The 25,958-nt window shown below is 44.8% G+C and overlaps 3 protein-coding genes across 4 annotated transcripts; 2 read left to right on the forward strand and 1 right to left on the reverse strand.

Annotated features, from left to right (window-relative positions):
• The first annotated feature begins 482 nt into the window (after positions 1–482).
• Positions 483–2,459, forward strand: LOC124667092. 2 transcript variants are annotated; one of them, XM_047204420.1, is made up of 2 exons: positions 483–728; positions 891–2,459. In XM_047204420.1, the coding sequence occupies exon 2, from the start codon at positions 904–906 to the stop codon at positions 2,275–2,277; it is 1,374 nt and encodes a 457-aa protein (XP_047060376.1). In that variant the 5' UTR covers positions 483–728; positions 891–903; the 3' UTR covers positions 2,278–2,459. The 2 variants fall into 2 exon arrangements, with proteins under 2 accessions (XP_047060376.1, XP_047060377.1); XM_047204421.1 differs by having other exon boundaries at positions 894–2,459.
• Positions 2,460–9,678: 7,219 nt separating this feature from the next.
• Positions 9,679–12,146, forward strand: LOC124662944 (putative pentatricopeptide repeat-containing protein At3g11460, mitochondrial). The gene has a single exon (XM_047200720.1). The coding sequence runs from the start codon at positions 9,679–9,681 to the stop codon at positions 11,605–11,607; it is 1,929 nt and encodes a 642-aa protein (XP_047056676.1). The 3' UTR covers positions 11,608–12,146.
• Positions 12,147–12,674: 528 nt separating this feature from the next.
• On the reverse strand, positions 12,675–23,110 carry LOC124660206 (N-terminal kinase-like protein). Its single transcript, XM_047198003.1, has 21 exons — positions 22,822–23,110; positions 22,202–22,300; positions 21,650–21,801; positions 21,263–21,335; positions 20,234–20,356; positions 19,958–20,066; positions 19,407–19,486; positions 19,173–19,254; positions 18,856–18,995; positions 18,629–18,739; positions 18,403–18,519; positions 18,233–18,322; positions 17,999–18,052; positions 17,820–17,894; positions 17,315–17,390; positions 17,119–17,218; positions 16,752–16,821; positions 15,622–15,695; positions 13,815–13,924; positions 13,375–13,620; positions 12,675–13,260 (listed from the first exon to the last, which is right to left on the reverse strand). Exons 1-21 carry the CDS (start codon positions 22,945–22,947, stop codon positions 12,899–12,901), a joined length of 2,469 nt encoding a protein of 822 aa, XP_047053959.1. The 5' UTR covers positions 22,948–23,110; the 3' UTR covers positions 12,675–12,898.
• Between the last annotated feature and the right edge of the window lie 2,848 nt (positions 23,111–25,958).

Raw genomic sequence — 25,958 nt, forward strand, 5'->3', positions numbered from 1 at the left:
GAGGCGCAGCGGTGGCGGGTTGTCCTCGTTCTTGTCAATCTGCCGGTGTTGGCATTCTTTTTCTTTTTCTTTTTTTCTCTTTTGGTTATATTGGGCTTGGTTGTGCTGCGGCCCCAGCATGCTTGTTGTATCGTGGTTGCTATATTAATATAGCGGGGCGAAAGACTATTTTAAGGAGGAATCGTAAATCCTCCTTAATCTTTATGACGCAAACAATATTTTATTTTCAAAAAAAAAAATTGCTAGTCAATATATTTTTCTTTGGTTTTGCGAGGGAAACGTTGTGCAGGGAGTGCTCGCATGACATAGACCGGGTCTCTCGTGCTGGCTGTTCTTCGCTTTCAGCGCCAGGGCACCTACCATTACCAATGAGGAATTCGGTCTCACGCGCACGTCAACGGGAAAAGCAGCATTCCGCGCTCCAGCAGCACACCTAATTCTGTGGTGTGACCTCCTCTTAATTACTAGTATATCGTCGACAGAATTGTCATCCTGTGGTAGCCTCCTACTCCACATCTTTCCTCGATCTGCTGGCTGCTTCCTTGCTCGCTGTCACCGCAGACTTTTCTTCGTCTTCCTCCTCGGTCCAGCTTCTTGCTCTGGATCCGCGTCTCGGAAGAAAAACCCCACCGAGTGATGCTGATCGATCAGCTTGTGATTTGCGACGAGGAGTAGATGGAGAGACGAGGAAGCTTCGGCCCGTTCTGAGGACATTAGGAGGCGTCGAGGTACGTACGTAAGCCTGCTACCAGCTCTCGTTTGGAAGTCTCGCCCTCTTCTTGGATAGCAGAGGAGATTACGAGGCGGCGATCATCTAGGGATATGGGATCATGGTCTCTGCAATCCAACAAGGAGAAGAGAGCGTCGCTAACCCAGCTCGTTCCCTGCAGCTCCTCGGCGACGATGCAGAGCGAGCAGGTGAAGATGCGGTTCGGGCGGTGCCCCTACTGCCGCGCCATGATCTACCAGGACCCCAGCGCCGTCATCTACTACTGCAGCAAGTGCCGCACGCCCATCCGGGGCAAGAACCCGGAGCCGGCCGACGACACCGACTACGCGCTCGCGCAGCTCGAGATCCTCTCCTTCGACACCATGTCCACCTTCTCCGACGACACGGACCTCACCAGCTCCACCGCCGAGCTCGACCTGACGACCAGCACCCGGGACAACGGGGTCGCCGCCTCCTCATCCTCCGCGTACAGGCCTTACAGGAGCGCGATCAGAACCGGTCCGAGGAGCGGCGATCTTGACAGGTACGGCGAACCCGCTGAGGCTCGGGGAACCGGATCGTCCCCGATGCACAGCCGCGTCAGCGAGCTCCGGCCGGCCTCGCGGAGGACCAGGCGGCCCGCCAGCGCCGACCTCGACGACCACGGATCCGGCGGCGACTTCGACGTGCCGAGGACCAAGTCGGCATCGTGCTACGGGCGCCGGGCGTCCCCGCTCAGCTCGCAGGAACTCGACGCTGCGGTGATGGGTTTGCCAGGCGATGCGCGCGGAAACGGACCGGCCTCCGCCGCCGCCGCCGCTGCTGCTGCCGCCAGATCGCCGCTGGGCGACCCCGCGTTCCAGCAGGACCTCCTGCAGGCGCTGGAGAGCCTCCGCAAGCTCATCGTCGCCGTCGAGGAGCCTCTCAGGGTCGACGCGCCCCGGCTCGACCTCGCCGCGGGCGCGCCTCCTCCCAAGACCGCGCCTTACAGCAACGGCGCCCCGCAGAAGGTCACGCGGCGCGACTCCCGCATCCTGCGCCGCCTCGAGTCGCAGCTCGCGCACGCGTTGCCCGAGGAGGACAAGGTCCGGCGCCACGACAAGGCCGCCAGCTCCCCTTCATTAATGCCGTCGGCATCGGCGTCATCAGCATCGAGCAGCCGGCGCGGGGCGTCGTCGAGGCAGCTGATCTGCCGCCCGATCCTGGGCGGCACGCCGTTCGTCGCCTGCGACAAGTGCGAGGAGATGCTGCAGCTGCCGGCGGCGCTGTCCGTGGACAGGCTCGCCAGGCTGCAGTGCGGCGGCTGCGGAGAAACGCTCGCGGTGACGCTGCCGGCGAGGCGCGCTGGCAGCTCGACGGACCGGCCGAGGAAGATATTTTCCGCGCCGCAGCCAACTGGTTTTGGCGCCGACGATGCGGACGAGCAGCACACGCGCGCGGCTGCGAGGAGCCGCCTGAGCGGCGAGCAGCTGCGGCAGGGGCCCGTCGAAGGGCCGCTCCACCGCATGCTCGGGTACAGCTCGGTTAGCTCGGTTCTCCGGAGCCGGCGGTACGACGAGGACATCTGAGCCTTTCTCCTTCTCATGGCGCGGAAAGACGCAATTGAATTTGTGAAGATTCACAATCATTCTTCATTTTTTATTGTGTACGAAATGTGATTTTTTGGGGTTTTGCTGGAGATGAATACCTATTTCATTCATCAAAATGCTGTACATTGCCTATTTTATTTAGTGTACAAACAAAGATGAACATAAAACAGTCCAATAGTTTTCTTTCTTTGATAGTATTGGACTAGTTCTATGTTAGGTTGCTCTTATCGGGAATGGTGTTTTGGTACATGGGAGCATACACTCCCTTTATTTTGAAATGCATGTTACATACATTTTGAAATTTCAAAAAATTGAAACAAAAAATTCGAACATATATCTTCACGTGCTACGCGCTCACAAAGTCGTTTCGTGTGCCGTGTGTAAACAAGATAAAATTCAATGCTGAAAATAAGGCTTTTCAGGAGATAAATTTTCTCTTTTTTACACAGACCACAAAACATATTGGTTCCTCGCGAAACTTGACGAACGTACGTATATTGTGGAGATGTGCATGTAGAATTTTTTGTCAAAATTTTTCGACATTGCAAAATATAATTTTTTTTATAGAGGAGCATATGCAACCGGGAGCCGAATTGAATTTCCGGCTCTTACTTCAAAAAATTGATACATTTGAACTCAATTTTTCGGATACATTCATGAGGTGTGGTTTGAACAGAAATCTTAGCCGCAGAGCAATTCCAATTGTTGGCTATAACAAGATGTCATGTCATTTATAGTTAACATATAGCTAACATGTATAATAGTTGGCTATAAGAATGAAGTACTGGGAAATTCAATTCGGCTCCCGGGTGCAAATGCCCTCTATCAAAAAAAAAAAAATTTCAAAATGTCAAAAAAATTTGACAAAAAATTCTACATGTACATCTCCACAATATACGTACGTTCGTCAAGTTTCGCGAGGAACCAATATGTTTTCTGGTCTGTGTAAAAAAGAGAAAATTTATCTCCTAAAAAGCCTTATTTTCAGCATTGAATTTTGTCTTTTTTAGACACGCCACACGACAAGTCGGATTTTTATGAAACAACTTTGTGAGCGTGAAGATGTACGTTCAAATTTTTTGTTTCAATTTTTTGAAATTTCAAAATGTATGTAACGTGCATTTCAAAATAAATGGAGCATATCCTCCCATGTGTCAAAACACCATTCCCGTATGTACTTTACTAACATATGGCCCACCTTTCACGCTCACAAAGTGCATAGGAGCACGTGTAAGAGCTGGCTATTGCATAGTAGCACACCTCCCTTCTCTTTCCTCTTCTCTCTCCTTCAACTCATCTAAAATATATTATTTAATATCTTATAGTCAGCTGACGAGACTCTATTGTACTTGTAATGACGTGATGATGTTAGAAACATACAAAAACTATTGCATGTGCGAGGGTTATGTTGCAGTGGTTGGATGGTGCAGATTTCACCTTTAAGTGGGATCTACTGGCGGGCAACGACACATTGTTCTACATACATGGAACCATGACATCATCGAAAGCTTTTTTGATTTCATACTTCAAGAAAATTTATGTCTTCAACTGTTAACCCAATTAAGGTTCTATTTCCATCGATCTTTGGCATAGTCACGACTAAATCTCCAAAACTGTATCCCATATTAACATGCATGTTTCGTCAATTTTTTTCTTTCATAATTTCTAGATTAGTTTCACATACTTCCCAAACTATGCATTACTGAGTTGTGAGATTAAAATAACTTGGTTGTCATTTTTCTACATGTCATTTTAAGTCGATGCAATGTTTGTATGATACTACTTTTTGTGGAATGATACCTTCTCTTAGTTGTTAGAAATATTTGAAATGATAACTCTAATTGTGCGGGTCATTGCAATGTCTACAAAAATGTAAAAGGTTATCTAGTATGCATAATTATTGTGGCAACTGTGCGAATAATCTGGCAACCATGATAATATAACTTTGCAATCGAGGCCGCACAAATATCGTCGAACATAACAATATGAGATTTAGTTTTGAAGTCCTCACTGATGATGTAGCCCCTCTAAAGGTCGACACTACATCAAGGCCAAGTAATCCCCCAGGTGGACCAATGACACGAGCCCGGGTGAAAGCACTACAAGTTAAGATGAATTATATCCTCTCTACAATCAACCTCGATACACCCTTGTATGGTTTGCTACTTCATTCTGAGACCCTTTGTGTGATCAGATATGAGCATCAAGAGGAGTACGCCAAGGGTGACCCAACACCGGACAAGGAAGGAGAAGGAGAACAGCTTCAGCTAGGAACATGCCGGCACTGCCGCCGAACGCACCTCGGCACTGCCATCGAACGCACCCCGGCACTGCCGCCCGAATCGCCAGAAGCCCCAAACAGCACTTGACCGGCACTGCCGGCCTGTCGATGTTGACTTCATCTAAACCGTCAATGCCCATCGTGTGTCTATGTTTATTCCTCGCAAAAGTACTAATTTACCCTTGTTACGAATCTAGCCTATATGTATGGCTACCCCAGCCTCTTTCTAGGGTTAGACATAGTTTTGGTTTATTCCTCTTGGACTTAGCTCCACAAACCTCTGGGATGATCACTCCTATGTTATCAAGGTACCTCTTGTTGATATTTGGATACTTGTGTGTGAGATTCTAGTGCAACCCACTCTCTTACACATCTTCTTTAATTCCCTCACCGATCACTCAACCAGAGTTCTACTTTGTGGTCTCTTTCAGCTGATTCTATCGGCGTGGTCAATCGAGCCAAGGGAGTGGAATCGATTTGTATCGGGTTGGTGCGTGTTTGTGTTCGTTGTGTTCATCGAGTTCGTCGTGTTTTCCTCTTTCCCCTCCTCCTATTTGGGTCAAATTCGCGAGATTGGGCCATCCCCTTGACCCTAGGTCACATCATATGGTATCAGAGCTCTTGGTTACCACGATTTTAACCCCCCACCCATCCAATATCGAACCTAGAAAATTTTCAGAAAATTCTCAAAAAAATAACCCTAATTTGGCCTCTTGATGGATCTGCGATTTGGTTGAGTTTTTGCTGGTTTTGTTCCATTGATTTCGTGTCCCTATGGTTGATCTACCTTTTCCTTGTGTTTAGCCTTTAATTTCTTCGATTTCATCGTTTGGGTCGATTTTGAGAGCTTTTCGCGAAGAACAAGTTCGTGTTGTTCATCAGGGACCGGCACTGCCACCCCTTACAGGCCGACACTGCCGCCGGGGGCCAAAACAGCTCCTTCAGCTCCAAATTTCGATCCCTCTTTAACCCTTGTGTTTGTTTTCCGGCTTTGAGTGCCTTAGTTGTAACCACAAACACCGCAGCAAATACGCAAACGTGAAGACGACCTCGGCACCCCGGATCTCAAAACGTACTTTTTCATCCACCACTACCATCGTAAGTTGATTGTTCATCACCGCCTATGACCCAACTAGGTAGAACTTGCCTTTCACCTTGTCGCCCACTATCTCCTTTTGCGATCTATCCCATCGAGCATTGCTTTTCGAGTGTTGCGAGACATTGCATGTGGCCCTTCTTGTGAGGGGGTGTGTGTAGTGTGGAATAAAGCTTATAAGCAAAACTCGTGCGGGAAAATAGCAAAAGTGAGGCTCACTTTTCCGTGCAAAAAGAATGCAAAAAGAGAAAACGAGTGCAAGTGCCACCAAATACAAAAGAGTCAAAGGCTTTTAATAGGAAAAGAGAGAGAGCCGAGAAGAGAGGCTAAGTGTGAATCTTGATGTCTCTCATTTAGAAGCAACCAAAGCTTTGCCTCTCCTTGTGTTAGTGTGACACCGAGCCGGTCTTTGTAGGCCAACTAGTTTTTCCGCTCTTTCTTTGGTCGCACTAACCCCGTTCATCTCATGTGTGTGTTCCACATCTTTTCGTGTTTTGGTGATCACCATTTGGACGCTTGACTTTTGGATTTTTTTCACCTTTTACAATAAGCTTTGTCGTTGATTTCATTGGGGGCCTTTCCACAATCCATCCTACCACCATATCTTTGCTAGCTTTTTGCGTGTGCTCTTGTTTGTGGAACCCGTTACAAATTGGTTTTGCTTTGGGCTTGGTTGGTTGCCCCAATACTATCATACCAAGGTAAGGTTGCGAGGTAGTGTTCTTCCACTAACATCCACAACCGAGCTCTTGTTTTGGCAACATGCCTAGGAATGAAGAAGAAGCAAGGGAGGATGCAATCCTCCACGACAAAGAGCGGTTGGCTACCCAACACAATCTATGGGCACAACACCAAGAGTTCAACGAGCGCCTCGCATTGTTCGAGACTCGCATAGATGAGAAATATGAAGAAGTAGCACAAAAATTCGCCGTCCTGAACCAAGACATGGCCCTCCTTTGTGAATCCATGGACAACTTGGATCGCCAAATGGGGGTCAACGATGCGAACATGGAGCGGCGCATGGAGAGGCTCGAGCACGCCATCAACAACTTGGGTCACCTCTATCGACACCGCTCTACCTCATCATCAAGCTCTTCACAATACTACTTCCCATGACCGTCACGAGTCATCACACTCCAACTCAAGGCGAGGAGAACCTCATCGACATGTTCAACCACATGAGCGTCATCAACAAGAAGAAGCACAACTCCATGACCACCATCAACATGATCGCCACGCCCACCATGGGCGTGACAACCAACCCCAAGACAACGTCATCATCCACATGGACCTGAAGCCCTCATCGCGAACCACATATTGATGGTCATGGTCAAGGTCACCAAGAACAACCTAGGCATGATCTTCGAAACCACCCACAGCCAACCATCATGTAAGAGGAAATCTGGAACGTGATCATGACGAAGAAAGTAATCATGGACATCATCAAGAACTTCGACAACCTCGTCAAGATCGCCTCCAATAACATCATCGCGCACTGATATGTCTCAAACGTATCTATAATTTCTTATGTTCCATGCTAGTTTTATGACAATACTCACATGTTTTATATACACTTTATATCATTTTTATGCATTTTCCGGCACTAACCTATTAACAAGAAGCCGAAGCGCCAGTTCCTGTCTTCTACTGTTTTTGGTTTCAGAAATCCTACACAGGAAATATTCTCGGAATTGGACGAAACAAAAGCCCACGGTCTTATTTTCCATGGAGTCTTCCAGAACACCGAAGAGGAGACGAAGAGGGGCCACGAGGCGGCCACACCATAGGGGGGCGCGGCCCCACCCCTGGCCGCGCCGCCATATGGGGTGGGCCCCTCGGGCGTCCCCCGACTCTGCCCTTCGCCTATATAATCCTTCGGTCGCGAAAACCCTAGTACCGAGAGCCACGATACGAGAAAAGTTCCCGAGACGCCGCCGCCGTCAACCCCATCTTGGGGGTTCTCGAAGATCGCCTCGGCACCCTCGCCGGGAGAGGGGAATCATCACCGGAGGGCTCTACATCTCCATGCCCGCCTCCGGACCGATGCGTGAGTAGTTCATCCTTGGACTATGGGTCCATAGCGATAGCTAGATGGTTGTCTTCTCCTCTTGTGCTATCATGTTTAGATCTTGTGAGCTGCCTATCATGATCAAGATCATCTATTTGTAATGCTACATGTTGTGTTTGTTGGGATCCGATGAATATGGAATACTATGTCAAGTTGATTATCGATCTATCATATATGTGTTGTTTATGATCTTGCATGCTCTCCGTTGCTAGTAGAGGCTCGGCCAAGTTGATACTTGTAACTCCAAGAGGGGGTATTTATGCTAGATAGTGGGTTCGCGCCTCCATTGAATCCGGGACGATGATGGAAAGTTCTAAGGTTGTGGATGTGTTGTTGCCACTAGGGATAAAACATCAATGCTTTGTCTAAGGATATTTGTATTGTTTACATTACGCACAATACTTAATGCAATTGTCTGTTGTTTGCAACTTAATACTGGAAGGGGTGCGGATGCTAACCCGAAGGTGGACTTTTTAGGCATAGATGCATGCTGGATAGCGGTCTATGTTCTTTGTCGTAATGCCCTAAGTAAATCTCATAGTAATCATCATGATATGTATGTGCATTGTTATGCCCTCTCTATTTGTGAATTGCCCAACTGTAATTTGTTCACCCAACATGTTATTTATCTTATTGGAGAGACACCACTAGTGAACTGTGGACCCCGGTCCATTCTTTTACATCTGAAATACAACCTACTGCAATCATTGTTCTTTGTTATTCTTTGCAAGCAAACATCATTCTCCACACCATACGTTTAATCCTTTGTTTACAACAAGCCGGTGAGATTGACAACCCCACTGTTAAGTTGGGGCAAAGTATCTTGATTGTGTTGTGCAGGTTCCACGTTGGCGCCGGAACCCCTGGTGTTGCGCCGCACTACACTCCTTCACCAACAACCTTCACGTGGCCTTCATCTCCTACTGGTTCGATAACCTTGGTTTCTTACTGAGGGAAAACTTGCTGCTGTACGCATCACACCTTCCTCTTGGGGTTCCCAATGGACGTGTGCTTCACGCGTCATCACGCACCAATTGAAGCAAGCGTTCAAGTGCAACGCCAACCCAATGATATGGTTGGCCGCAGAAGACCTCCTCACCGGCCCACAACAAGTTGCGAGAGAAGAAGGCATGCGACCTCGCCAAAGGAACTTAGAGGATGAAGAGAAAGTGGAGAAGACTCTATCCTTTGTGTGCATGATCCAAGTCTTTCACTTGTGGTCACAAGGGTGTTGACTACTCAACAAGTCATAGAATACCAAAGGTGCAACATCTTCCAAACCAGTGTCGGTATTGGAGGAAAATTCATCGAAGTCATCATTGATGAAGGAAGTTGTCACAACTTACAAGCACCGAGTTGTGTGAGAAGCTCAACCTCACACTCCGCAAGCATCCACATCCATACCATGTCCAATGGTTGAGTGACAAGGGCAATATCAAGATCCAACACACCATCACCGTCACCTTCAAGATCGGTACTTATGAAGACACCATCGCGTTGTAAACGAGTCTTGTTTAGAAAATAAATGGTTTAAAATTTAAAATTTCGCAATTCATATGATGATGTCAACTATGATATGGTTTCGTCTAATTGATACATGGTGTGCTAATTAGATTTTGTCCTACCTTTTTTAAAAAAATAGGATTTTGCCATATCTTTTTCAATCCATAAGCATAGAGCAAGAACATATTGTTGTTTAGCGGGCGCCTGTATGCCAGCGAGAAGCCCATATAATTAAGGAAGTGACTATTTCTCAGTCAATTGAGAACTAACCTTATTCTCAGTAGATGATATCATTAAATTTTAGTTAGTTATATTGCAACTCATAAATAACATAGATTACAATGCAAATTAAATGATGTAAAATTTGACTGACCGTGAAGTTTGTTCTAGCAAATCCCTGATTAAACACCCTCCGGACCTGACCAGAGGCTGATGGCCGCCGATCCTTTCACCTCCACCTCCACCACCGGCGCCTTCGCGAGCGACGCTAATTCCACCGAGTCATGGAGCGCCCGGGTGCGCTCGCTGACGCGCCTCGGCCGGCACCGGGAGGCCCTGGCCCTCCTCCGGGACGGCGACCCCTACCCGCCGCCGCACGCGCTGGCGCTACCAGCAGCGGTCATCTCCTGCACGGCGCTATCCCTCCCCTCCGGCGTCGCCCAGATACAGGCGCTCGGCTACAAGCGCGGCCTGCTCCCATCCTCCGACGCCTACCTCCTCTCCGCGCTGCTCTCCTCCTACTCCCGCCTCGGCCACCTCCGGCGCGCCCACCAGCTCCTCGACGAAATGCCCCTCGCGTCCACGCCGCCCACCACGCTCCGCACCGCCTTCAACTCCCTCATCTCCGGGTGCGCCATGCACGCGCTCCCGGCCGCCTGCTTCGCCATCTTCCGCCGCATGCGCGCGGCCGGCGCCCCCTTCGACGCCGTCACTCTCATGACGCTGGTCCCGGCCGCTCCTCAGACCGCCGTGCCGCAGCTCCATGCCCTCGCGGGGAAAGCAGGACTCGCCGCCGAGACAGCCGTTGCCAACTGCCTCATATCCGTCTACGCGCGCCGCGGCGCCGCCCTTGCCCGGCAGGTGTTCGACGAGATGCCGGTGGCCTCCCGCGACCTCGTCTCGTGGAACGCCGTGATCTCAGCCCACTCGCAGAACGGCCTCGCGGTGGACACCCTTGACCTCTACAACCGCATGCGTGGCCACGATGGCGGCGGTGTGGAGCCAGACGCCGTGACTCTCGTCGGCGTGCTCTCCTCCTGCGCCCACCTCGGCGCGCGCGGTGTAGGCCTGGGCGTTGAACGGTACATGCAGGAGAGGCTGCCAGGGTTCCGCGACAACTTGCAGCTTTGCAACTCGCTCATCAACTTCCATGCGCGCTGCGGCAGCTTGCCCCAGGCGCAGCAGCTGTTCAACGAAATGCCTAAGAGGAGCATCGTGTCGTGGACGGCGCTGATCACTGGGTACGGCATGCATGGGCATGGTGATGTTGCCGTTGATCTCTTTGAGATGATGGTGTCAGAAGGCATCCGGCCAGATAATGTTGCGATGGTTGGCCTCTTGTCGGCGTGCAGCCATGCTGGGTTGTATGATGAGGGGCGCAAGTATTTCTCGGCAATGGAGAGCGCCTACCAGCTGCGACCTACACTGGAGCACTATACGTGCATGGTGGACCTTCTTGGACGGGCAGGACGTCTCGAGGAGGCACGGGAACTGATCTCGTCGATGCCCATGCCAGCCGATGGTGCCGTGTGGGGTGCCCTTCTTGGGGCTTGCAAGATACATAAGAATGTGGAGATGGGGGAGGAGGCTTTTGAGCATGTCATCAAGCTTGAGCCGAGCAACGCGGGCTACTACGTGCTCATGGCAAACATATACACTGACACAGGACAACTGGACGGTGTGGTGAGGATACGGTCGATGATGAGGGAGCGCGGGCTCAAGAAGGAGCCTGGGTGCAGCTACATTGAACACAAGGGGAGAGTTCACCTGTTCATGGCTGACGACCACTCGCATCTGCAGGCAAAGAGGATTTACGAGCTCGTGATTAAGCTTGAACAGATGGTGAAGGAGAAGACTGATGGCGCTGCAGGAACGGAGGGAGGCAGGGTGGTCGAGGGGCACTCGCAGAAGGCGGCTGTGCCATTGATCGGCTTTCACAGCGAGAAGCTTGCCGTGGCCTTTGGTATGCTGAACACTGCAGACGATGAGATTGTAGTGATCAAGAACCTAAGGGTATGTGGGGACTGCCACACGTTCCTAAAGACTGTCTCTGCAATTGTGAACCGGGCATTTCTTGTTAGGGATGCGAGCCGCTTTCATCGCTTCGAGGGTGGAGCATGCTCCTGCAAAGATTACTGGTGAAGAGTCTGGTGCTCACCGTGCTCTGTGAGGGGAAGAAATTATTTTGGTTGCCCCAGAAATTGAAGATGTAAGCCTGCAAGGAAGATTTCGCTCCAGATCTTCAATACTCATTGGTACAGGCTTGGTGAATACTCCACTGCAGGCATGAAAGAAGTACAAGGTTGGATCAACAGAGGAGAAAATGGGCGCGCATTTAGATGACCAACTCTCTAAAAACGAGATGCTCGACTGCCTCAAGATGAGGCTCCTATATGTTCTGCAGAACCCAATGTTCAGGGGCGGCTATACCGAGGCTAGACAGCCAATAGACCAAACTGCAAACTTCCTTGAGGGCTGCACTCTGCTCCGGATCAACCGGCAGTTCGGCACTCCCTCTGATATTGCTTCGCCTTTGGTCCTTAAACTGATGGATGACAAATTGTCAAGGACCCCTATTTGAGACAATGGCCTGGCGACGCCAGATCTTTGACCAAAGGTGGTTCGGAGTACACTAGCAAATGGTCTGCGAGTTCTCTGACTAGTTGACAACGTTTGGTCTGCTGGTTAACCCGCTGTATTGTTGACAGATAAATCAAAAAATATACTACAGTCCTTTGCATCTGAATGACTGAATGTGTTTGAGAAAGGGAGATTTTCTTATCGAAAAGGAAAGACAGAAATTTTGATACTCCGTATAAATATGTGGAGCTGCATGCTTGTTCCCCTTTTATTCAATCCGGCGGTGTGAACCAATGCTAGCTGACAGTGAATTTCGTTTTTTTTTTCTTACAGTACCTGACAGTGAATATGTCTGGCATGGACAATAGATAAAAGCAATACAGTCATTGTAAACGTTGACTGTATGGCGTCTGCATGGTTTTCCTGAGGTGCATGTCAATCCCAGTTTATCAATGAAACTGGCAACACAGCACTGGTTCCTACTAAAGCAGATGCGATCGCGCATATTGGTAAATCCTTATCCACGGCCAATGCAAAGATAAAATCTAAAAATTGAGGTCGATTCTTAGTCTAAGACCAGGCGATGGTTAAAAAAAAAACTGTAGAAACCACCACGAAAACAATCAAGATCAGAAAAATGAGGCAAAGCCATATATTAATGGAACAGTTCAGGCACTGTACCTGTCATACACATAAATCTCCTGACCTGTCGTATTGTGAAGTAATACAGTGGGCAAAATCATGACCATATAAATGATTGGGCTACTTTACAAAAGGGGGATCTCCTAGACAGAGCAACAGCAAAAAAGAGAGGAGAAAACACATCCTTGTACAACAACTGTATCATGGCACTCTACATCCCAGTTGAGGAAGTCCTTCCTATTCTTTGAGCACCAAGTTTTGGTGCTGGCTTCGTTCCTCGGCCCCTACCTGATGATGCTAGAGGCCTAGCTTTGGTCGCCGGTGGGGGTGCCGCGATGGCACCCCATAGGTCGTCACTGTTCGATGCTGCCGGCTTTGAAGGTCTCCCAGATGATTTTGGTGGAGGTGCAGCTATTGAACCCCAGAGGTCATCGGGGTCATTGTGTGGTACTGAGGGTTTTGTGTCTGCAGACTTTGATGCACCTTTGGGCGCTGGAGCAGCCATAGGACCCCATAGAGCATCATCTTCTGCTTTTGGCGCCATTGGTGGATTTGATCTTGATGAACTTGGAACTATGGTTGACAAAAATGAATAGAGAAAATAAATTAATCATCAAGTGCTTAAGGGATGCGCACGTCCTTGAGGTATTACAAATGAACCATGACAAAAAAAAAAGTATAGCTTACCAGGTTGCTTCGGTTGCACCACCGGACGTTTCTGAGCAGCCTGTATGTTGGACAGAAGAGATGGTGCTGACTTCTCCTCAAATGGATCTACATCATCCCATCCTTCGTTGTCGCTACCATTCTCTCCCTGGTTATCATTCTCGAGCTCACCCCATCCATCTACGGAGGAGCTTGATAGTGCTGGTGCAGTTTGATCGAGAGAGTTGGATGTGGATGGTGCATATGCTATTGGGGCAGAGTGAGTATCTGCAACAATATAAACCGAAGTCACCAAACATGAGGATTCATGCACCATAAAACATGTATAACTTTTCCTAATTCTCGTTTCAAACTATTACAGCTTATCTTGTGACGATTATAAGCCTTCCATTTGTGTGCAGGTGATGAGAACTGAACTCAAAACTATTAAGGATTAAAGCAATTTAGCAAATGACTAATACCTGATGTACCACTGGGGGATGCTGAAACTTGAGAGTTACTAGCATTTGCAGTAGAAACTGGACCATGGTCAGAAGGTCTTCCCTTCTGAGTAATAGAACTCATGGCCCACCTGAATATGAATTCGTTTGAGTAAATAATTCATACAAAACCAGACTATCTTAAGATAAAGTGCACAAGCATATAAATATCTTCAATGCATCTGTAGAAGTATACATCATTATGACTTCATTTGTCAGTGTGGCAGCTAACTAAAAGTTAAATTGGATATAGTTTTCTGCTTGAGTATATACTAATAACTAATTAGTTAGAGCACAAAAAGAAAGACTTCCCTAATCTTTAGAGTTGTTTGATCCCACAGCACAATGCAGCACAATATTGACAGAGTCGTTGACAAAAGAAAATATCGACCAGGTTGTTGTTTCGTAGCAACCATGGCTGGTGAGTCAGCAAGCATGCTAGCATTGGACACATTCAGTGTTTATGCTACTCCCTCCGATCCATAATAACTGTCATGGTTTTAGTTCAAATTTGAACTAAAACCACAATACTTATCATGGATCAGAGGTAGTACATGTTTTTTAAGGAGTACGATATGGGAGGCCCCTACAGCAGTAAATTTGGAAGAACAAAGACCCAAATTTGAGTCCCTACGGACTTGGATCTGGGTGGTTGGTTTGTGTATCCACTCCCTAACCCGATATGTAGTCAATATATACATAATGGTTTGCATTCGGCAGTGTTCAAAATCCCTGAGCCCGAGAGAAGTTTTAGAAAATGATGTACCGTAACTTAAGCACATAAACCTATAATGCAGGGGAAGACTTATGAATAGAGGGCAACCTTGCTAATTGCTCCATATTATTGTATCAACAAAAGGGGACACGGGGGTTCCTATGTTAACTTATATGTACTTGTGATATGGGGCAGCTAGATACATTAGTGATACATAGTGTGAGAAACTTATATTGTGAACATTAATTAACAATGGGATAAACGCCATAGCTTGAAGAGATTCTGAAGTAAGAACATACTCCCTCTGTCTCAAAATAACTTCCTCAACTTTTTTCGAGATACGGATGTATCTACACAATAAAAACATGTCTAGATACAACCGTATCTAGACAAACTTGAGCAACTTATTTTGGGACGGGGGGAGTAGATTATTTGAGAGCATGATCTTTTATAGGCTTGATTCAACTTGATGCCTAAGACATGGACTCTACCTCTAGTAATCCAAACAAACCTAAAATATATCTCTAGCGATCCAATCTAACGCAAACTCTTTCTGTAGCAATCTAATCTAACTCAAGCTTTTTTTCTAGATTATTTGACAATCCCTTGTTCAACTAACAAGAACAATATAATTTCAAATGAAAACGGTGATAGCTGTTCTTATCCCTAACTTCTAATTAGGCTGTCCCAGCAGGTACACATCAACAGTGCCCGCGCAAAATTGATTTCCAAACAATCAAGACAGCCCAAACTTTTAAAGCAATTTTTCCTTTTTGGAAGCTGGGGTAGACATAGCTTACAAAAGATTTCCCACAATCATTATTTTGCCCGTTCCCTTTGTTTTCGAAAATTCACTCATATATTAATGTGTCCACAATTTTATTTGTGAAATACATATAATTTTATTCTATGTTTGAAATTTTAAGGACATACTAGATGCAATTCTAATAAAGATAGATAAAGTTTTAAAACGAGGCGAGTTGGGGAAATCTAGTTTACCATACATGTAGGACCTGAATTGTAAGACATAATAAGTAAATCTTGCATATGACATTGGAACATTTGACAGCTTACCCAAGTAAACCAGTATTTCCAGGCTTCAACTGAACACCAGTAGACTCGGCTGCCCTGTTGTCTCCTGTATTAAGCTATAACACACAGAGCAGCAAAGAAAATCACAATATCAGAACAGGAACGTCAATAAAGGACAGGGTGTATTTCTGTTAGCATCGCAGCAAATAACCTTATCACAGCTACAAGTTAGACATAAATAAATGAATGTATTTTAGAGCATTTTAGGCTAGTATGCAACTATGCAATAAATCGTAAATGTACAGTATTAAAGCCTGGTATGCAATAAAATACAGAGCATTTTAGGGTAGTATGCATTTTAGAGCATTGTAAAGTTCTACTCCCTCTATTTTACCAGGTCCATTCCATCACTAGACAACCATGCTCACAGACCACAGAAACACTAGCAATAAGAAAAGAGTTAATTACAAATGAACGTGCATATGGCATGTGTTTTGTACATCCAAGCACAAAGACTCTTTATTTTAAAGTTTTCAAAAGGTAAGTCTTAATATGCTCTAGTTTTTGGGGGACAAAAGTTTGCATTCAACTTAACAGAAGAACATACATAATCATTTTCATGTGAGTTTTTCAGAAGCACGGGAAATTTATTTCTTAGTAGGTTCAGGTGAGGGAATGCTTGAGGTTCTCACCAGGTTCAGGTGAGTAAGTGCTTCAGGTTATCACTGCAACTAATAGCCTCTTCCAAAGCATTAAAACTTTAAAAGGTAGGGTGACGACATATTACATATTTGCACTGACTACACTAGATTTTCTCCAGACAATTAATTTGGAACGGAGATACCTAGCGGTTGTGACAGCTATAACAAAACGGAGGAAGTAAATGAACACAGCAGGCTAATTAGTCTAGTAAATTAGATATGGGTTTGTGAGAGCCTGGCACTTCTATCTTTTTATCCGATAAAGACCAAAATTTAGGTCAGGATTACAAGTATTGGTCATAATTTGCTTCAACGCATGCTTTAGATACACGGTCGTTGGAATAACGAAAATCAAAGGAGTGTAAGTAGTGACACTAAGTTACCTGCCAGCATATTGCACCACAACCCACAGGTAGTGTAATAAAACAGTTGTAGTGGACACATAGTAAGCAGATAAGCTAGATGTGCTACCTTTTCATGATGCTGTTTTGCTATTTGCAAGAATTGGTCAGTAGCCTGGAAAGCCTTAGTCCTCACGTCACTAAAAAAACATTGAATGGATTAATTGAATTACCAGATGTTGCAAAAAGTGCAAGTACAGTAAGAACTAAAACAACAGGTTGTACTGTCATGATCATCACATTTTGCAATCTTGGCATTGACCGCTTAGGTTATTAACTTTTTGTAGTCAAATGTATAGCAACTTTTTTCTACAGTGAAATTGTGCCAGAACTTCTTTCGGACAAATTGTGCATCTAGTGCTCAAAGGATGTCTTCTAAGTTGTGAGATAAGATCACACGTTGTTTGCTCGTGTGACAGCTAAAGGTTGTAACTTACCTGTCTGGGTCAAATGTAAGTACAACAATGTTAGGCAGTATACGCGTTGCAATCTCTGTCATTTCGTAGTATGAACTAGTGACACTCAGCGCCATGATTCCTGGCAGGGTAATATAATAATTCATAGTTGATCACAGTAATCAATGGAAGAATGCTCTATCATTGTACAGCAGCACATCAGCTCAGGTTAACGTACCAGCTGCTCGAGCAGGAGGGAAGGTATCTCGTAAGGCACGAACTGTGAATGCATTGATCAATACTCGCTTCCTAGTCTGTAAGAATAACAAAGCCCATGTTAGCAAAGACTAAATATGATGGAACTGTAAAACTAGTAAATAAACTCTGTATCTAGGCTACAGAAGAAGATGCAGAAGTTGCACTATCAATCTATTCAGTTATGCTCTTATTTGGGGGCAGATTGTGTTTTTCTGGAAAAAAAAATCCAACCAGTACAATTTTGCCACCAGTAACCAGCCAGTTCAACAGAAAATTGAACCCTGCCCATGGAGAAAAAAGACTAGAAAAACATTTGGGATTTAGAGGCTTTAAAAAAACAGTGGTCAAAATTTCCCTAGATGTATGTGCCAATTGCTACATTTGTATTTCTCAACATCAAAAGTGCAGCATTTCTAAGTAACATTTCAAAAGAAAACTAGCAATAAAAGCAAACAACAAAAGGTCAGAGCATCTTTGAGACAAACCCCATCATTCATATAATTTGATATATTCCCAAGAAGAATCGTAGTGTTTGTCCGGATTGCGGGTTCTTCATCCACCTGTAGACAAACAACAATGCTTTTAGTACAACTGTAGTATAAACCTTCTCGTATTCAATAAGTCATCACTGGGTTAGAAAAGCTCAATTAGAAGGAAAGTCCACCTGGAGCTTAGAGAGATACTTCAAGAGAGATCCTGAGATTGTACGCTGAGATAACTACAGTAACGATCGGTGGATTAGCGCAAAGAAAAAACTTTCAGGAAAAATAAAGGGCCATGAAACAAACTAAAATCCCTGGATTTTTTCTTTAAAAACATAATACAGGAAATGCAAACCTAATGAAACACACATAATCAACTCAAACATAGGCCAAACATGAAAGTTCATGCAACTCACTTTTGGTGCCAATATAAGCATCGACTTCAATGTCAATTCACGGAGGAAAGAAGAAGTATCAGAGAACCCTGTGGCAACATGAGGAAAAACCTACAAATACATTAGACTCCTGTCAAATGCCAACATTCGAGAAACGCATGCAAATATCCATATACAAAAATATCACATACTTGTTCATCAACTGTTTGTGCTGCCAATGACTCTCCAAACTGATCTATGTGCTGCAAGAGACTAACTCGGATAGCTCGGTCATTCGAAGCAAAAAGCTTCACAATAGTCGGCAAAACCTGAAAAAGGCCATTATTCTCAACTTTTGTAAGAAGCCCTCAAACCAACTTTTTACTGAATGGCCAACTCTAACATGTACTGAGTGAAAGTAAAAAAATAAAGACAAACCTTGGCACTAAATTGGTCAGCTGGAAGCCAGGAACCCATCTTTAGCAGCACAGTCAAGGCTGGAGCAGCAGCTGAACCAAATTCAAGAGCAGATTGCAACACAGGGAGCAACTATTCACAAAGTAGACAACATATAAACATAAACAAGTAACTCCAGTTGATTGCACAGAATATAGCAAAAGTCCAAAGCAACAGAATCGTGGCCTCATGGGTTCAGTTTCACGTACCTTCTTCAGAACTATCTCACGGGGAAGCTGTTCTGCTATATTTGGGAGTTTCCGGAAAAAGCTATCTTTCTCAACACTGTCTTTTAAATTGAGAACTTCCATGAACTGGATGGTCTCTACCAACTTGTTCTGGAAAAACTCTGAAATGAACAGTCAAAATCGTTACTTAAGAAAAATAGTGCAAATAATCTGAATGGGACTAAGAACAACAGAATTATTACGAACAAATACTGAAGAACATAGGCATTAATAAAAGAAAATGGAACACAAAATAAAACGACAGTGTCTGCATGACAAGTAAAAACTACTGAACTTACCACTGTTGTCAATAAGTTTTGAAGGATTCATTCTACGAGAAGGTGTAGAACTCAAGAGCTTCTGGTAATCTGGAAGCAGAGACTGCAACCAAAAAAACAGAAATTATTTACTTTTAACAATCACAGAAACCATGTCAAAATAATGGTATATGGTACAGACAGTGGAGAATATGATAGATTCATGGAATAGATCCAGAACCAACCAAAAAAACCTGTGCAACCATGGAAGCTAACCTTTGGGATTGAAGCGATGTTGCGAAGGTCCTCTGTCCTGGTCAACTTTCCACCAGAAAAGAGCTCATAAATTAAGCACCCTGAAATGAATAACACATGATATCTTTTTAGCAGAAATTCACTAGTCATATGCTCTCACTATTTCATTATTCAGGACCTAAGAACCAATGTCGAAGGAAAAAAGAGAGATAGTGCACCAAACAAAAGTATCAACAAGGACAAACAACCGAAGAGTTAATATGATCTGAGTGTATTGGTTTAGACTACCCTTGAGCCGCATTACCATGAACACAAAAGAAACAGCATTTACCATGAAAGATCTAAAGCACTATGTGTATACGCACAGAGAGATCTTCATTATGAAATAACTGAACAACTGTCATTGGTTATGTAAGGAACAGCACTGTGCACAGCTGGTAAGGAACTGTTTGAAAATAGTTTTTTTTTCATTTCTAAGTTTCTAACTAGGAAAAATAAAAAGAATAACCCACACGATAACCCAATTCAGGAGAAGGAAACCTATTAGAATGCAGTAAGTTAGTTTAGCTCACCCAATCCCCAGGAATCAATCGCCCATGGAGGTGATTTTCTAATTGAAGCCCAATCTGACTTTGTCAGCTCCATTGGCTTGTATTGATTTCCAACTAACCATTCAAATTGCTGTGAAAGAACAATAAATATGAGAAGATCTTTTACATAGATTCAGATGTGCATATAATGTACAGGAAATGAGAAATATTTCCTGAACTTTTCTAGATTGACATAAAAGCATATCAGAAAGGGAAACTATATTTAGTGTCGTAAAGGGGTGGATTAAGTGTCATTACCAGCATGGGGCTACCAGCAGCTTCGTTATTGGCATCAAATTCTGAGAGAACATCAAAAGCATGAAGCTTCCAGTCCAGAGTTTGAGTAACAACTACACTGGCCAAGCATACGTTCCCATGAACCTGGAATTGATGAAAGGACAACAATCAGCTCATTTATGACCAAAGTACTGGCAGTGATTGTTGCAGTTATAAAATATCGCAATATCAGGTCACAGACACATAAATCTATATGTATCATTGTTCAACAAGTAATGTCTACTACATGCATTACATCGATCTTTTAAGTATCTATCAACAAGTGATGCCAGCTAACATGGTTGCCTTGACATCAGCTCATAGACATAAATGTATCACTGCAGTATAGCAAGAAAAACATGGTTGTCTGGTATCTAAGAACCTCTCAGAAGGGTAGTGTCAAGCAATAAAGGAGTAAGGTAAAGCAGAAACCAAATGATCAATGATATTTTTAGCAGAAACATGGTTGCCAACTGACTGCAGCTTAATACTTGGGGTTCATCTGCATCGACAAGGATATTTGGAATGTGAAGCTTGCAGAAAGATCTTGGTGGTTAGTTGTCCCGCATGATCAAATGCCAATGCTAGCATATATTCAACATTTTATAACGATTTGAAAAGATAAAGGGATTAAGGATCTCACAGAAAATCATTTCGGTATTAATGACAAAGGTTTATATGGTAAAGTTGCAGGCTGGCAGCCATGTAAATAACTAGAAAAACTCTATCAAAAGCCATGGAACCCAAAAACAAGGAAATTTTGAAAATGGCTAGTGCAAGCATGATGCAACAAGTCCATCAGGAATTCAGGATTACAGTGATACACATGAAATCTGCTCAAGTGTCTGGAACAAAATACAACTATACAAAGAGCAAGCAGCATCTCAGCAACCATTTAAAATAATCGAATCTACAAGTGAATGAACGATAGCAACAACAAGAAAAAAATTGATGAACAGCTTGAATGAAAAAAATTATATGGGTTACATTCCTTTTAAGGCGGGAACTTACGAGCTTGCAATCGTTGTTGAGAAAGCTCACAGCTTTTGATATCTGATGAAGACCCCAAGCAAAATACTCATCTCTGGAACACAAGGTACTAGCCATGGTAAGAATAAATTTCACTCACAAAAATAAGAAATCAAATATTGTGAACGAAAGAAAGCTAGGTTATTAAATCTTTTTACACAAGACCATTTTTAAAGATCCTCAGCGTTATGGAATCGCAACTCAGCTTGGTATTGGAATAAACACTATATTTGGTAAGTACGAGTTGAACAGCTATAATCTAATTAGCACAAATCATATCTCTCAGCTGTAACTAACATTAGGGTATACAATCTCAGCACAGATATGCCATGTTTGGTTAAAACATAAGACAACTGAATCTCATGGTACCTCTGTGTACCTCCCAGGTTCAGTTCCTTGATTTTTTCCGCGAGTGGTGTAACAGGCTCTGTAACTATATATATTGTGTGTTTTACAGAAGGTCCATCGGGAACTTCTGCTTCAGTACTGTGAAGAAAGGATAATATATTCGGATGGCGCACCTGCAATAGGAATAGCACTGAACTGACTTAGCAGATGCCTTAATGAGAAAACAAAAAGTTTGGTCCAACCAACAAATAAATCCTCCAATGCAGTAGAACCAGTACTTAATTCCCATAAAAAAGAAATGGTAGTTAAGTAGATAGATCGTGGGAAGGAAGTCATCCAAAAAAATAGTACAAAATGATGAGCACTGACCAAAGTATATTCGAACATTATGAGCAATGCGGAGAGATAGCACCATTATTATGAGAAATCTGCTTTCCATATTTATTTTTTCTATTTAAATTTTGGCCAGTTTTTTATACGATTTTATCGGTTACCACCACTCACTTCGCTCAAATCTGTTGACGCCATAGCAATCTAGTCACCTAGAACATCTCAAAAAAAAGGGTAACTTACTGTCCGTAATCTCTTGACACCATTTCGACCAGCGACCAAGTGCCTGTCTTGAGGGTTGCTCCCTGACAGCGAGAAAATAGAAACAGGCGATCCATCATCCTGGACAAGACAAGGGAAGAATTGCATTGTAAATGGCATACATATGTGGCAACCAGTAATGAAAATAACCAGGATAAAGTACACAAGATACAAAAAAAAAAACATCGCTGGTGGTAACCCAGGGAAATAAACCTGCTACTGTTAGAGATCAAAATCATGGTGAAAATAACCTGGGTGGAAATAAACTTTGCAATCCATTTGAAGCTCAACCATCCGCTTACCCAGATTATCAGCTACATAAGTACTGGATCTACCAATTACAGTTCCTGAGAGCACTGCATCCACCAATTTTACTTCCTACAGATGTACACTAACCCGAGACTGCTACAGAGCACAGGCTCTCACACAAGCTCCAGCGCGTAGGAGGCCCTCAAAGCAACGAAAGCATAAGCTAAAATCCCCACAGGAAACCGCGTACAATTAGCTCCCAACTCCCGAATAGCTAGTAGTTCAGCTCGAACTCGAAGAGCTCGGCGTGCCCTATGGGGATCCAGCCGATCGGGAGACGGGAGGGTGGGTACCTTGGAGGCGCCGCGGTGGTGCGCCCAGGAGCCCCAGGCGGAGGCGTGGGGCTCGCCAATGGTGTAGGGGAAGTCCTTGAGGCCCGATCCGGATCCCGCGACCACATCCTTGAGGAACTTGAACATTTTATTCTGCTACTCCCCCGGCGTGCTTCCCCCCTCGATTCTCCGCCGGATTTTTGGTCTTCCCCGATCGCCTCCCCCGGCGGTGGGTGGCTCGTGCGGAGGAGGAGGCGAGGTAGATCCGGGGAGGACGACGACGAGGGAGGTAGAGGGGAAACCGGCACGAGGCGAGGGTGACCTGACCTACCTGGAAGAGGAGGAAGATGGGTCGCTTTTTTGCATATACCCCCCTTGCCTATGAGAATCTCGAACGGGATTGCTGGACAGGCAGGCTGACAGCTCATAGTTAGGAGGTCTGATTAGGAATTCTTTGCCACGTCAAATTGCGTGATTCCCACTTGCCTAACGTGGTGTAGCAGGGCTCGTGCAAGTAGAAACTTCACTCGAGGGCGGACTCTGGTCTACAGGGCAAGATAGTCGCGTGGCTTTGAGATCCTTGGTCCTCTTCAAATTCAACGAAATTTCATTACAAACTCAGGAGGATTCGTTACATGGCATGCCTAGGTATCAAGTGACTTAGATTTAACTGAATTCACGCCATCAAGCCTCAGATACAAACTAGTTGCAACTTATGCGTGATTCATAGGCTACCACGAATCTTGAAACAAATTTTATGGTGTCGATATATCTTTTTTCTTAGTTCTGTCGTATTAGCACGAATCACGAAGTAAAACTAATGAGCAGTGAGTTGAGTGCGACATAATAAAAACTAGAAGGATACCCCGCGCGTTGCAGTGGGAATCTTCTAAGATATTCTCTAAATGAAATGGTATAATACATATGTAATATGAATTGTCTGTAGAAGTATGCAATATTCAATTGGCCAAAATAGTTGAGATGCTAAATTTAATTCACATTATTTTTTATATTTGATGGCTATAAATTAGCTATGTGGATATTTTAATCAAAAAATGGTGACATAGATAGCTTGCATGCAAGGATACATCAATAATGATATATTAGTGGGGATGACATGGATATTTGATTGGCTAATGGAATAGATGATGTGTATGGCTTGCATGTAGAGATAGACTAACATTAATTGTAATTAGTGGGGTTTTGCTTTATAAGAAGTATAGATTGGACGTGTAATTTCTAGCAAATACGTTTTTATATATCTTATCTGTTTTGTAGAATTTGAAATCATATGATAGAGATATGCTGTACCAGTCTCTTACTTATGTATCCAGTAGGATCGGGAGCAAAAAAGAAGGAGCGTATTTCGGTCTATAAGAACATATGCTGCTGCTTGCGGAAAATAAATTATAAAGTATATGAAAGAAAAATTGGACATGTACATATTCGTGTTAGTTGGTTTGGTTGTTTGTAAATGAGAAGACAAGAATTGCGACGTGTGCTAAAAAGATAAGTTGGTTGTTTGAATTTACTATTCATCCAGGAGTATATGCTCTCGGGAAGCAAAACTCCATGCTTGAGCATATACAGCACATAAACATTTAAGGGAAAATCTACCGAACGGCGTCGCACCACCAACGCTCCCATGCGGCGTGCATCAAAACCGCATCGCGCCCGTTAGGGACCGCTTACATCTTATCCCTTTGCTGCCCTTATCCCTCTCACCATTCCCACATTTGCTCTCCACCACTCATTCTCTTTCTCTCTAGTAGTAGCGCCGCGCGGAGAGCCCGAAGAGGCGCCGGCGACGCGGAGGTTGCTGCCGGTGAGGATGCGGCGCGACGTCGCCGGCGACGAGCACGGAGCGGAGAGCACCGCCGACCACGGAGCGGATAGTCCGCCGCCGGGGACGAGCGCGCAGCCGGAGAGCAACGCCAACCTCGGAGCAGGGAGTCCGCCGCCGTCGAGCGTGAGGAAGATGTTGTCGTCTTCGAGCGCGAGGAAGAGGCTACGGTCGTTGAGCACGAGGAGGCCATCGACGCAAGCACATCCAGACATCTGCCAGATGGGGAATCGGGAGGCCGGCGCATTGCGTAGCAGAAATTCCCTCTTCTGCACTCTCTCGATCTGCTGTTCTACTCTTGATTTGTTTTTTCCGTGGAGATACTCTTGATTTCTGCATGTGGACTTAATCTGAAGTGACTTCTACTCCGTAGTTGCATGTCCATCAATTCTTGGTGGACTATGGATTCCTGACGCTATGGCTCTAGATTTTGAAGCCTGTACTGGAAACCTGGTAGCTAGCACCAATTAAACCGGGCAATTAGGCTTAATTTACCTGGTAGTTACTGTAATCTCATAACTATTGCATACTTAACATGAAAATTATGCAACAGCTGAACCTGGCAGCTAGGGCCTAATTAATATGTCAACTAGGTTTAAGTAATCTGGGAACAAGTAACAATTAATTTTGTCTCACACTTAGTGTAGTATTGGTAATATGGCAATTAGAAATACTTAATCCGGCAATTAGAAACAGAGATGGGCTGCTGCTGCGAGCGGTCATGTCAGAAACTTCACCTCGTTAAAATTTTGTGGCTGAGAATTTTTCCATCTGCTTGTTTGTTTTTGGCTCTGACACCATACGTGCGCATGCAAGTACTATTTGTCGCGAATGGCTAAGACATTGGACTATCGCACTAGTATCGCATGGAGTAATTAAAATATGGGCCGCCGCACGGGACACCTTTTGTGCGGCGCCGCCATGTAGCAAAGTCCAACATTTAAATGTATGTATTGCCACGGATACACTTCGTGCAGCCATTAATTATCATATTATATTACAAATAAACCCTGATGATCACATGTATGGGTGCGCACGCACTGAATGTAACACGTATCTAACGCCGTCTAACTGAACCGTCTAGCTCTTTTCCTTCCACAACTCCTGCGGCAAGCGCATTTCATGTCCTTTTTGTTTTTGCTTCGAAATAGGCTTTCGTCCCGCTATATTAATATAGCAACCACGATACAACAAGCATGCTGAACCAACAGAAAAAAGAAGAAAAGGAAGAAAAAGAAAAAGAATGCCAACAGCGGCAGATCGACAAGAACGAGGACAACCCGTCACCGTTGCGCCTCCCGGAAAAGTCCTACCA

The sequence above is a fragment of the Lolium rigidum genome, chromosome 6 (genome assembly GCF_022539505.1).
Source record: "Lolium rigidum isolate FL_2022 chromosome 6, APGP_CSIRO_Lrig_0.1, whole genome shotgun sequence".
In the NCBI taxonomy this organism is placed as follows: domain Eukaryota; kingdom Viridiplantae; phylum Streptophyta; class Magnoliopsida; order Poales; family Poaceae; genus Lolium; species Lolium rigidum.